This window comes from Kryptolebias marmoratus, linkage group LG12 (assembly GCF_001649575.2).
Source record: "Kryptolebias marmoratus isolate JLee-2015 linkage group LG12, ASM164957v2, whole genome shotgun sequence".
NCBI classification, from domain to species: Eukaryota; Metazoa; Chordata; class Actinopteri; order Cyprinodontiformes; family Rivulidae; genus Kryptolebias; species Kryptolebias marmoratus.
In genome coordinates this window covers 15,560,105-15,573,950 of record NC_051441.1, presented here as the reverse complement: position 1 = coordinate 15,573,950, position 13,846 = coordinate 15,560,105, and the positions used below count along the sequence as shown (strand labels likewise).

The 13,846-nt window shown below is 39.9% G+C and overlaps 1 protein-coding gene across 1 annotated transcript in view; it reads left to right on the top strand.

Moving 5' to 3' along the window:
* Nucleotides 1-1,641: 1,641 nt before the first annotated feature.
* Nucleotides 1,642-13,846, top strand: part of LOC108236226 (protein shisa-8-like) — a 105,243-nt gene continuing 93,038 nt past the window's right edge. Inside the window, exons 1-2 of the mRNA XM_017416746.3 lie at nucleotides 1,642-3,328; nucleotides 3,887-4,516. Of these exons, the coding sequence (XP_017272235.1) occupies nucleotides 3,951-4,516 (566 nt within the window). The 5' untranslated portion in view covers nucleotides 1,642-3,328; nucleotides 3,887-3,950. The remainder of the gene's footprint in view (nucleotides 3,329-3,886; nucleotides 4,517-13,846) is intronic.

The window sequence follows — 13,846 nt, the reverse complement described above, 5'->3', positions numbered from 1 at the left end:
AAAAAAAAAAACTGATCGCTAAAACCTGCCGCTCAGTCAGCACCAATGTTCTTATTTGTCAGAGTGAGAGGCATTTGGGGAGGGAAAAGTCACACAGAAGAGATGAAAGTACAACTAATAGGAGAATGGGAAAAACAAAGGTATGAGGCAGCAGCAGGTAGACAAATAAAACTGAAGAGATTATATGAACAAAGTAAATTCAGATAAAATGAAATAACATATCTCGAAAGAATTTATATCACCCATTGCTGTGCATGCAAAAGTTTTAAACAAAGATCTTGAATGATCAGTTAGCACTCTGGACTATGACTGCACACAAAATCTCAGCTCATTATTTGTAAAACTAAGTTATGCCCAGTGTTGTATTTTCTTAGTTTAAACAGCTGTGTGCCATATTGAATCAGACTCCAGAAGTTATTCAGATATAAATGTACACTCAATGATTACTTTCTTATTCCAATAGTTAATGGCAAAGTTTTAAAAACAGTTGCTAACAAACAGTGTTGGCTCCATCATTGGTTATTCCTCAGAGTATGTGTTAAGAATGGCTCTCAGCTACTACCACACAAAATATTAGCTTAATATCAGTAAAATAACTGAGTTATAGTTATCTTCTGTCTGCTAAGGTCAATCTGATTGACTCCAAAAGTTATTCAGTTGTAGACGTACATCCAAAAATTACTTGCTGAGAGTTCATTAAAATCTGCCCATGAGATATTTTGCAAACAGACAGATTGGATTCTATCCAATAGTTATTGCTAAAGCTTTAAACAAAGATATTGCTCGGTCTCTTAGCCTTCAGGTTATACCTCAAATATCAGCTCATTATCTCTAAAGTTGACATAGTTGTAGCCATGTTTGTGTTAGTTTAGGTTAATTAGCTGTGGTAACCATCTTTAATCAGGCTGACTTCAAAAGTTAATCAGCTATAAATGTATATGCAGTCATTATTTTCTGAGAGTTTCAAAAATATGGGTCCAGTGGTTCATGAGATATTTTGCTAATAGTTGAAAAAATGACCACACACATACACAGATAACTACATCATCACCTGCCTTTAATGACGGCAGGCAATGAAAATCAGAAAAGAAAAGATTTTGAGGAAAACGAGGGGAGGGGATCTGCAACCAAAGACAAAGTCAAAGGACAAAACACCCAAGACTATGACAGTACCCCCCCTTCATGGGACAACTCCTGCATCCCACAAGTAACAAAAAACATCCTTATCTGGTGGAGGGTGCCTGGTTTGGTTGACAATCTACAACCAAACATATACACAGGAAAAAAAAAAAAAAACTTGGAACGAACAGTATCGCTGACAAATAATGAGTTGAGGGAGGAGAAGGGTGACAGGGAGAGTCAGCGAGAGAGAACGGCGCTCATTTGTGCACAAAGGTTCTACGAGTATGAGGAAAGGCGGGAGAGAGAAAGCGGGAGGAGGGACTTGTGAGAGGGAGGAGGGGGAGCGAGAGAGGGAGTGATTGCATGAGATATTGTCAGCCAGTCCTGGAACAGAACAGCAGAAGCAGCAGCAGCGGACGGGACGCAGACGCTCGGAGCAGACTGAGGATATAAAGGGAATACACGCTGATGAGGAGACAACAACAAAGGGAGAGGATGGAATTAAAGAAAACCATTTGATTGCTTCTCCTTCACACTTCTGTTTGGAGCATCCCACAAGCAGAGCACCAGTGAAAACACATACATATGATATATATATAAAATTCCTATACATATATATCAAATTATGCCTGTTTTCAAAGAAGCTGCAACCGGACAACGACTGAGTTAACGTCAAAAAGCGTCACAATTTGGGAGATAATATGCAGCATTTGCTTAAAGGCTGTTGCATGTTATCACTTTGATGTTTTTTTCTAAAATTTTTTTTTCTTTTGCTAAAAAAGAGGCAAACGGAAAAGAAATATGAAACTGGCAACTGAGTAGTTGATCCAACATTTCGGTTTGTTTCCAAAGGGGCTTCTGTTGAAAACAGGATGTATATATTTTTTTGATCTGCCCTTGCGGTGCCACACTGCCGTTCGGCTGTCGCATCTCCACTTGTCTCTGTCGTCCGTGTGGGCCGGGCTCTGTATAATTCCAGCGAGGCTCTGCTGCTGAAAGTGCAGAGGGCAGTCCACAGGCTCTCCCTGACCCCCACCCCATGCTGACAGCATCCTCGGCAATGGGGAAAAAGTCCTACTGGGTCTGAGAGGAAAGGGGGTGAGGTAAGTTGGTGGAAGAGACAGGAGGCAGAAACATCAAAGAAAGGATGGAGGGCGATTAAGATTAAAGCGTGGAATGAAAATGAGAAAAAAGTGAGGCATAAACAAATCAAGGAAGAAAAAGCAGCACCGTCAAAGAACCGTGCCACTCTTCTTTACGTGGAGCAGATCTAAGAGAGTAAGATTTAGCACCAAAACAGCCCTCTCTTCCCCCACATATTGCAGGACAGATCTGAGCAGGCTGAACGGCAGAGCAGCGTCCCGGGTCTGCCAGAAACCCTTGGATCCACGAAGAGGAGGGGTTTCGGGGCAGCAACAGGAGCTCTGCGCATGCCGAGCACCAAAAGCCACTGGACTCCTGTGTGTGCTGCTTAAAGGCTACTCACAGGGTTCTGTCATCAGGGAACTGAGCTGTTTGTGAATGTGTGTGTGTGTGAGAGGAAGTGTGTGCACGTGTGAGGGGAGGTGGGAGAACAAGCCCCAGAGGGACGCTTTTGGACTCCAATCACCACAAGATTTTAGCTTGAAGATAATTAGCAGCTGTTGTTGTACCTGTTGGGTCATCGGCTGAATACAGGAGGGCGCTATCTGGGCAAACCTAAAGCAGATCAGTTCATAAAGACATCCGTGGTACATTTAAAGAGGAGGAACGTTTTCCAAAGTGGACTACAGTGGGAAGATGCCCACTGCAAAAATAAAAAAAGCTTTTTTGGGACAATGACTTTGAGAGTAACAGGATGATAAATGCAGGCTAAGATCTGAAGAGGACACATTTGGACATCAGAACCTTTTTGACTCCAGTGTTAAGTTCCCGCTCAGGAATATGAGTCTATCTTTGGAATAATAATAAAAAAAAAATCTTCCATGTGGAGCTAACTGCAAGTTTGAGAAGGATTTGCTTCGCCCGTTGGCCGCATCAGGAACCCACAGTTCTCACTTTTCACGGATTATTCATCCACTCGGTAGGAGAGCTCATTGCTGGAAATGCCGGGGGCAAGTTCATTCATAGGTAATACGCATTCCTGAATTGGATCTTCACCCTCCAGGATTTGGCTTCGTCTACAATCGCCTCTGCTGTCTGCTGATTCCATATGGCCTTGTGAAAGGTGAAATTAGACGATTCTTTCAGATCTGCTTTAATACACAAACACCTGCATACATACAATCCACTGACAGGGACTCAGGTTGAAATTTGAGACCGATTTTATTTTACGTGTCCTTTTTTTTTGTCCTGCTTCTTGTTAATGGCATTTTATTTTTCTGAAATTGTGTAAATCAGATTCTGAGAGTTGTCTTATTTCCAACAAATACTCCAAGAATGAAAAGATTACACAAGATTTTTGTTTAAACCTTTAGACTGCAAGGAGGCAGGCATCAGGCATACCTGTAGTTTTTAATTTTGGAAAAGCTTTATAGCTTGTATGAACCATAAATTTTGTAATTTTGAAGATTATTAGGATTCCATTTGGTTCTTGAAGATGTAAAAGTTTTTTTGTTTTTTGGGGGGTGGGGGTGACTTTGTAACACGTGTTCAAGGACAACAAATGAAAAAAAGTAGACTTCTGGCTAACACATTTACAGTATTGTTTAATAATTTGCAATAAAAAGAAAAAAAACATTCAAATCACCAAAAAGACATTTAAATCTGTTTTTTGTTGTTTCAGGACGATTTGATTTTTTTACATTAACTCATCAGTGTTGAGACACTGCAAGAAACTGCAACCCAAGATGGCCACTTCCATGTATTCACTATTGATAAACTTCTCATTGGCCATTTTACTTGCTTTGACCTCCTTGAGTGGACTGAACTCATGGCCATCAGGTCAAGTTTTGGCACAGGCTCCTTCCAACAACCAGACAACTGAATCGTCTGTGTTACCAGAGGCAGCACTGGCAACGCCAACACCAGATCCAGAGGTCCAAACAGATCCAACCGCCGGGAACCGCTGCTGGGGTTACTATGACGTAATGGGCCAGTGGGACCCACCATTTAACTGTAACGCAGGTATCTACATGTTCTGTTGCGGCTCCTGCTTCTACCGCTTCTGCTGCCAGTTCAAAGTCCACAGTTTGGACCAGACCTCCTGCTCCAACTATGACACTCCTGTGTGGGCTAACACTGGGAAACCGGGGCCACCCGTCACAGAGGGCCATCAGGAACCAGATCGGGATCGAACCCATATGATTGTGTACATAATCTGTGGGGTGGTGGCCATCATGGTGCTGGTGGGGATTTTTACTAAACTCGGACTGGAGAAGAGTCAAGGAGGACAAACGGATATGACCAACTCCAGGTAGGAGGATATATGGATGGATGGATGGATGGATGGATGGATGGATGGATGGATGGATGGATGGATGGATGGATGGATGGATGGATGGATGGATGGATGAAAAAGCTACCAGTCCAAACTTTTAAAGTGATTTTTGGAAAGGTGATGAACAATAAATATCTTACTTGTTGTAGCTCTTCCAATGTCCTTAGTTTACAAGAATAAAGTGTAATTCTGACCTGACTGACAGTCTAATGGCTAATTCAAGTCGCGCTAAAACATTTAAAGCTCTAAATATTCACAGCGGTTTATTGAAACGCTATTTTAGAAATCTTTACATTAATGGTTATTCTGGCAAAAATATTAAAATATTCTTGTTGAGGGTGCTCAAGTGCTACAGCTAGCTGGAGATGTTGCTATCATTGCAAATAACTATAACATTTGGGGTAAATAATGCATTTAGAAAATTACTGTGATGCAAACGTTTATAAAAAAGAATTCACATACACTGCTATGAAATTTTTGAGATTAGAGTTGTTTTAAGATAGGACCAATTGACTTTAGTTCTAGTTTTACTTAAATTAGCCATTAGCTTGTCAGTTTGGTCAGAAATAAACTCTTTATTTTTCTAAACTGAGGACTTTTAAAAAGCTAACTACAATGGGTATGATATTAATTGTTCAGAACCTTTACACAGAACTTCATTTCAGATTATTTGAGCTATTGGTTTAGGCTTAATAAAGTACTGGCCTACATCTAAACAAGCTGACAGCATGAATCCATCCATCAAAATGAAATTGTGTTCCAAACTGCTCAGCAGCAATTAAAGTAATTTGTTACATCACTCTTTGCACTTCTTTTATTTCAGACCCAAATGTTAAAGGTAATGGGCCACTGGTGAAACTAAAGCCTGAACTAATTTTCAGATTGTACATCGTTCTGCGAGGCATTTTGACACATCACCGTTGGTAATATGACAGATTGCAGACCCACATTTTTCTGTAAAAGTGTTAGAATGTCACCGGCCAGTTAATCATTACAGCGACCGGACAGAATAACTATGAGGTGATAATTGGTGTGACGCCTGTTTGTAACCACGTGGGAGCAGTGGATGGTCTGTTTGAGAGGAAGAGATGGAGGACAATTAAAAAACAAAACAAGAAGAGATGGCAGAAGCAAGAGCTGAAGAGAATTCAGACAACAGGATGGAGGGGAGGGGGGTCCCGGAGGAGAGTCGCTGATGTTTGGTGGAAATCACAGGCCACTGTTTCCGTGTTTTCTCTATATTGGTGTCGCAGCTCCACATTGATGGCTGATCGATCGCTGTGACACAACTCTGACTGTAGCAATGCGTGGCCTCCAGAGAACAATGAGAAGAGTGAGGGTGGGTTTTTTTGGGGATGGGTGGAATATTGAGCGGATCTGACTGGAAAGCAGCCAGTGGCTCGTATAAAAAGCAGGCGTGTGTTTGTGTGTGTGTGAGAGAGAGAGAGAAAGAGAGAGAGAGAGAGAGAGAGAGAGAGAGAGAGAGATACCGTAGAGAGAAAACGGGAAGCAAAGAGGGAGAGGAAGAGAAACTGCATGTGCTGAGTGTGATCAGCCAGCCAATGGGGTGTTAAGAGTTGACGCATGAGAGTGCCCTTAAAATCCCGTCAATACCTGAGCCTCTCTTAACTTCTCAGTGCAGGAAGATGAGGAAGAAGATATGAGCAGACATTTAATGTTCAACTATACTGAGTCATCAATAACAGCTGGTGTGTCTTAGTATATTTTATTCCTTGAAGCAAACAAACATTTGCAATTTATGCCTGGCTCACACGGCAAGATTTTAAAATTGTCAGCCCATTTTCAAAACCTAAGAGGCGACACACGTGACGATAAAAAATCTTAGGTATAACAGGTTTGATCGTAAAGTTTGTGGTGTCCAGCCACACGGCAGGAGCAACACACCACACATGAACCGATACCACTCAGATTCTAGACAGGAAATCCCTTAAAAATCCCGTAAAACCCTGCGATACCATACTTGAATTTGGAGTAAACAAACATGGCCGATGATTTAGAAGCAATGGGAATGGTTTGTGGTCTTCTCTATGCGATAAAAAACGATGAAATGTTGAGCAAACACTTGCATTGTTGCCACATATCAATGAGTTGGTCCTTCATCTCCAATGTCAGTAATCAACTCTCCTTCTGTAAATTGTACTTGTTGTCTCAGTAATTTGTCGGATCCTCGTGGCTGTTGTCATTCTTCCATACTGCATTTTAGGATGCAGTATGTCGTCGTATGCTTTAACTTGCAGTAAATTATCAATAAAGCTTTGTATCATTAAGTATATTGGTTTATATTGACATCAGGCTAAGGTAAAAACACCACGTGTTTCTACCACAAGAGAGACCAAAACAAATCTGAGTTTTGCAAAAAAGGGCTCTTATTTGTGCTCTAGTTTTTAACTCCACGAAAGTAGAAACTCTATGTTTTTGAGTCTACTAAGTTTGCAACAATTTTTGCAACGTTTTCTTTTCAGAAAATGATTATGGCAACAAAACCACAACAAGATAAAACAACTACCAAGTGACAGATGGTCACATAAAAATGGAAAGAAATTTTATGGCAGGGATTCAGAGCAGCTGCTAACAGACACAAAACTACCGAGAAGGAGAGCCTGCAGTGTGATCAATAATTACAAATTACTCAGTTTGAGTGTCTTGCATTCATAAGTACGATGAAAGGAGGGGCTTTTCGCCCATCATGAAAATGACGATACACCAGGGGCTGTAAATGTAATTCAGCACAGGTTCACCGGAACAAAAGCTAAACTGGAACAAATGTGGCCATATTTTCTAACTCATAGGATGGGGGAGATTCACAGAGAGATTGATGACCACAAGAGGGGGGTGGTGTGTGTGTGTGTGTGTGTGTGTGTGTGTGTGTGTGTGTGTGTGTGTATGGGGGGGGGGTACTGAGTGTTAGCCAAAGAAAGGAAGAAAGAACAGAGGGATGAAATGAAGTGACACTGGGGACTTATTTTACAACCCAGTTGCCAACCACAGCTGTTTACTTTACAGTGGCCAAAGTGTGTATGTGTGTGTGAGAGAGAGAGTGTGTATGAGACAGAGATGGAAAAGGAAGAAGATGGAGACAATGACACAAGCACTAACCTCTGTAATGATGTGAAGAGTCTGCTGGAGCGTTAAGAAGTGAGGGATCGAAGGACGAAAAGAGAAAGTCATTTAAGTTAGATGGAGGTTCCAGGGTGTGTGTGTGCGTGTGTGTGGAGTGGGAGTGGGATGGGGTTAAGCTGATTGACTGAGAGATGTGGATGACATGGTTGTGATTTTTCCCAGACAATAAAGTCTATTTTAAAGTGGTTTGAAAAAAGTAAATTACCGTTTGACCAAAAGACTTGATCCAAGACGGTGCTTAGAACCCATCAGCTGTTCGAAGTCTTAGTAAATCCCTTTGCTTCTGTGCTGAGTATAAATGTCTATGTCCCTTTTGATTAGTGAAGTGAAACAAAAGCATATGGATTTCAGCGGAGTCAAACACCTGCTTTGTATTTGAGACCCCAAATCTAAAAGACACCCTGCTGTTCTGTCCAGGGTGACATGATCACACATCTGGAAATTAAATGAAACCTCTTTGTTTGACCAAGAGAAAGAAACTTGACCCAGATGTGTGTGAGCAGAAGAAGGTGGGATGCAAATCCATAAAGCAATTAAGGTGGTAATCAGTAATAATTCTGGTCGGGTAATAACACTAAGCCATGGTGTTTTATTGTATAGTGTAAAAGTTTTAAGATGCCTTCTTTTTAATTAGCCCTGTTTTGTTGCTTCTCACCTGTAAAGCCATGGTCGGTGATTCTGTTTTGCTCTCAGGCTGTTGTAAAAACTGCTGAAAAGGCAAATCTGAATTCTTTTTCTAATTAGTTTTGTGTCTACTGAAATTAATAACTGTTTTGAAAGTTATTAATGTCTCAGCTAATACTTGATAAACTGTAGCATCTTTTAAGGTGTGGGGAGGGAAAAACAGACTCGTCTGTTCACAAACTTGTGCAAAGAAGTGGGCAAGCTATTATTTAGTAAAACATTAAAGATCAAATTGTTTTAAGTGGGGTTCTATGGAGATGTTATGAACAATTAATATCTTACCTGTGGTAGATAGCTCTTTGAACAATTTCAGTTTAGGGAAATGGAGTTTAATTCTAATAATACTCATAAGCTAATGGCTCGGTGGAATCTGGAAGGAGGCAAAGACCATTCTAAAAGAAGTCCAGTCTCAAAAACTTATTTGTATTGCATGGTTATTTCAGCAGAAATCTTACATTTCTGCCAGAAGTGCTCTGAAAGTGCTACAGCTATCTGCTGCTGATTTTACTTGTGAATAACTACATTTATTGAAAAATTTGACAATGTAACAATATAATAATAAAAAAAAGCTTTCAGGAAACAGAAAAAAACAACATTTTAACAAAAACACAATGTAACAAAATCACCAACAAGTTTAAAATTAGGCACAAAAATAAAACAAAAATATATCATTTAAAAAAAATACTAAAAATATTCTTAAATTTTAGATATATTGATTGAAATGTTGTATGTTCTGAAATAGTCATGTTCTTTGTTTTTAACATTTATGTAATCTGTGTTGTTGTTGTTGTTTTGTTTTGAATCTCAGGCCCACCATCTGCTGCAGCTCAGCAACCTTAAGGGGCTTTTAGTTTAGTAGATCAAGTAACCAATGTATACCTAAATTTTTGCATAGATACAGAATGTTCCCCCTTATACACACACAAATATCCACACACATTAGGTTTGCAGCATCTTTAGTTACTCTCATCTCCTTTCAGAGCACCACACCACTTACTATAAATTATTCCTCTAAAGAGCTGTGTGTTCAAGGGCACAGGGGATTGAATGACCCACTGGGGACCTCAACAACCGTTTCCGTCTGGCGTTTTATTCCTTTACTGCATTGTGTTTCATCAGCAGTGCTTTCTGTTTACTTTATTGTTCAGCTGCGGCGGTACTTTTCATCATCACCTGTGACAGCTGTTTGGAACAGAGAGACAAGCACAGCTCAGCTTTTCCTAATGCCATTATAGCAATGGCCAGAAGAACTGAGTGTTTTAAGTTGATTTATTTCTATGAGAATGGGTTTACGTCTGAGACCGTTACGGCGGATGATAGTGACTGTTATGTTGCCATTTAGAGAAAAAGTTAACAGGTAGGTCCTGAAGACTGGCTCTGACGAAGCCACAGAGAAATGAAGAAGTTGGCAGCAGTTTGCTTTGAGCTTGGCCCTGCTTGGGCTAGCTGTTAGCTCGGCAGTTCTTAAAAGGCTCTTTCACAAAACTTCAGTCGGGGACTAGGAAGCATTCTGGACGCCTCAGTGCGACTTCTGAAGGGGATCGAAGCCAAACCACTCCTGATGCGCTTTTGTGCTGCAAGTGAGGTCATAACAGAGCTGAAAGAGTCAACATGTAAAAAAGTAAGCCAGCTTTGTGGCTCAGTGCATTCAGTTTAAAAAATTGGTTACCACAAAAAGAATCGCTAAACTGAGTTAATATGTCATGTTTTGAAGACGATTTCTGTCACAGACTTCATGTGTTGCGCTCCACTTCAACACAGCTGAGTTCTGCTCTACGCCTCTTTTGGTACCACAATACTCGCTTCATTTCTGAATGCTCACGTTTGCCAGCTTAGCCAGCGGAGTGGTCTTTGCGGCCATTTTGCAGAACTGTTTTGTAAAAGAGAAAGCAAGATGGAGGAAAAACAGAGTGCACAGGGCAAGCAAGGGAGGGAGTGAACCTGCATCTGCATGGGTCGTATCTCACTGAGTGGCGGCTGTTGGAGACTACTTGATAACACAAAATCTCCAGAAGATTTTCAGTTGTGGTCTCACTGAATTGTGTTTGCGACCAAACAACCAGCAACCCTCTTTGTACCCGCCTTGGCAACCAAAGCAGGCTCCAGGTTTAGCCTGTCTGTGGCATTAAAAGGCAGCAGAGAAGATGTTTTGTCAAATCATCATGGCATCATTTAAATGTGCGAAGAAAAGAAAGGTAGACTTAGAAAGCTGAGTTTTCAGAGATGAGTGGATTAAAAATATATCCGTGTGAGTCTGCATTCTCAGCAGTAAATGTAGTAAAACGCTAACATCGCGGCTGCTTGACAAAAAAAAACGTTTAAGTCAGTTACTCCGTCTGACATCAACATCTTTTGTGTGAATGTTTAGGCAGCTCATTGATGGAAAACGGTCCCATTTCTCATGCTAGGTTACTCTTTATTTTAACTGTCTCAGGGCATTTGTAACACCTCAATCAGTTTGATGTTACAGTATCTTGCTGTCATTCATGTTCATTCTATTCAGTATGTTTATTCTTGTGTAAAAACAAAAGCATTTTGTTTTGTTGAAATGAAAAATTTCTTATAAAACTACACTGCACATTGAGCTATGATATTAAAAGTTAGAGCAGCTTAGGTTCAAAATAAGCAACTGTAGGTAAATAGATCCAGTTTTTTTAGCTTGTAAGCTATTTTAATAAAACTATTGCTTTTTGCTGGTTGTTGTGGATCTTTGAACTTATCTCTGTATCAGATTTGAACTGTTGAATATGAAGCATGACAAACCCTGCATTAGCTCATCAATTCAATCAGAATTAAACTCCATTTTTCCAAATTGAAGTCATTCAAAAAGCTTTTTACGACACATAAGATATTAATTGTTCATAACCATTCCACAGAACTCCACAGCAAAAGATACAAACTATACCTTTAAAGTCTGTAGGACCAAATTCTCCCTTTGCTCTCAGTTGGCATGCAAAGGGTTTGTCTTTTGTGCTGCAGTGGTGTAAAACAAAAAAACTTGGTATCTAACAGTGCTCAGATAATTCAGATAAAGAAGAAATTTATGTGAAGACCTTTTCTAGTGACTCGGAGAAAAGATTGGGATATTTTCATAAACTTTTTTTTTCCTTTTATGCTATCACACATCATTATCAGGTTCATTTCTATTGCCCATAAATCTGCTTTTCAAAACAGATCAAGGCCAAAGAGATCTCTAAAAGCAATCGAATAAAACTTCTTCCGCACAAAAACACACCTGACTGAAGCTTACTTACTAAAACGAGCGGATTAAATCTTTCATTTAAAACAGGTGCAATGATTAATTTCTTATCTTCCTAAAGAAAAAAAACTGCAGTTTTATTTGTTTGTTGTTATTTTGTTTTGTTTTCTCAAGATTGACGCTGATACCATTTCTAGAAATCAGGGCAGCCAATGGCTGATTTATGAAGCCAGTTTATTTGTTTTCAGCCCTGCTATTCATACACATTACAATCAACCAGATTTATAAAAAGGAGAGAATAACAAAACAGTGACTACATGTATTTTTGTGATTTGACCCTGGGCTCAATATGGATCAGTATTTATTCAGTAGTTTATTGAAAGCTGGCTGTGAATGCTTTTCCAAGCTTAAAGTTATCCATATCTCCTTTCTAAAACCAACCCGTCCTATCTAATAAATGAAACAAATCATTGTTCTTTTTAAAGTTTGCACAATACTCTGGTCAGCTTCCTGTAGAGTCTGCTGGTGTTGAAGAGAAAACAGCACTCACTATTGTAAAATGCACCCCAGTGATTGGAAGAGAGATCAAAAAAGGGTACAACATCAAGGGTAACACAGTTCTGCCCATTGATATACCTGTTTTTATTTCTTTTAATATTCTCAGGTGTGGTCAATATCAATTATTTTGAAAATGGCAAAAAGGCATCCTAATTATTCGTTCAGTGTAGTCTATCAATTGGTCCAACTCTAGTTATTCTTTTTCTTTATTCTAGAGCATTTTTCAATGTTTCTCAGGAAAGGACAAGTTTCTGTTTCTGTAGCGAGAGATATACATCATATTAACAAAAAGGCTACTGTATCAGTTGTTCTTTGATTGTAACTCTGAACAGGAGTTTCTCAGCTATACTGTTTTTGAAGCTGATCACCTCCACATTAATCAATGTCTGCACCTTCTTTAAACCTGGGCACTATAATGTCACTAAACTGTGTCACTGAAAATAGCATAAAATGCAAAGTGATGGTGACCTTTTAAATCTCTCAGTGACAGAAAACAACCACAGCTGCTGCATCTCTAAACGAACTTTTTCGCCTTTTAGCCAAGCTCTAGAAAAATCCTGAACAGTTTTTTTTTTTTAATAGACGAGGAAAATTGTCATTATTTAAAAGTTTGATGGTGGCACGTCCTCAGAATCCCTACACCCACTTATCATTCCTCCTCATCCTCTTTCTCCCTCTATTTCAAATCACCAATTATTTCCCTTCCCATTTCGTTTGCGGATCTCTCTGCCCTCTCCCCCCAGTAGAATCTCAAGAGGTCTCATGAATAAAACGTGGCAAAATCAGGCTGAGACTGTGCATGACAGATGGCCAGGTTTAGGGACAAATTTACAAGAGGTTTAGCTGTATATGTACAATGCAAGTGGGAACATCATGCACAATATTAAAGCAGTGGAACTGTATGAAGGAGAAAATTAGGATTTTTTTATGAAATACACAGTGGAAGAAAGTACTTGAAGATGCTGATAACAACTTTACTTCAAAGAAAGATGATTATTAGATAAGTTGCATGCTTAAGATGGCAATTCCTCCTGGGATGTATGATTGTACCATTCACGTTTGTTATTTTAGGGTAACTTTGAGTCAGAGCTGCTTTCAGATTGGTGTACTGAACAATTAAGGCTCATTCTTGTACCAAATTTTAGGCAACTTACAGGCAATCCAACGACAATGATAGAGGAGATTGGGATGTAAACATCATAAGATGAACTCATACATTACCAAATAATTTATATGCTTTCAATTAAAATACCTGGAAAAAGAAACCTCCATCTAAAACATGGTCAATGGAACATGTTAATCTTTACTGATGTCATGGCTTTGTTCAGATAACTGACCCACATGCAGAGAAACTCACAGAGAGAACTGTACTCAGTTAAAAGGTTTATTTCGCAGGTGAAAGGTGACTTCCAGGAGAAAACGGAGCAGCTCAGGTCTCTCAGGTCCATTCCAGATGAAGGAATCCTCAGCCGAGGAAGGGAAATCCAGATTTGGATAGACAATGAGATCACCAGCGCTCTCCGGAATGACCAGACTTAATTGTAGGCAGTAGGGCAGGGCGGACAGGTGTGCACAAAAACCGGTTCCAGTCTTGACTCCACAGGAACAGAGTGAACACAAACCCGACCAGGTAAGTGTCGCAGATGTAATCGCCATTAATAGTAACACTCCGGCGGTGAGTGACTGGCCTCCAGCTCCTTAAGTACACCACCGCTGATGAAGCA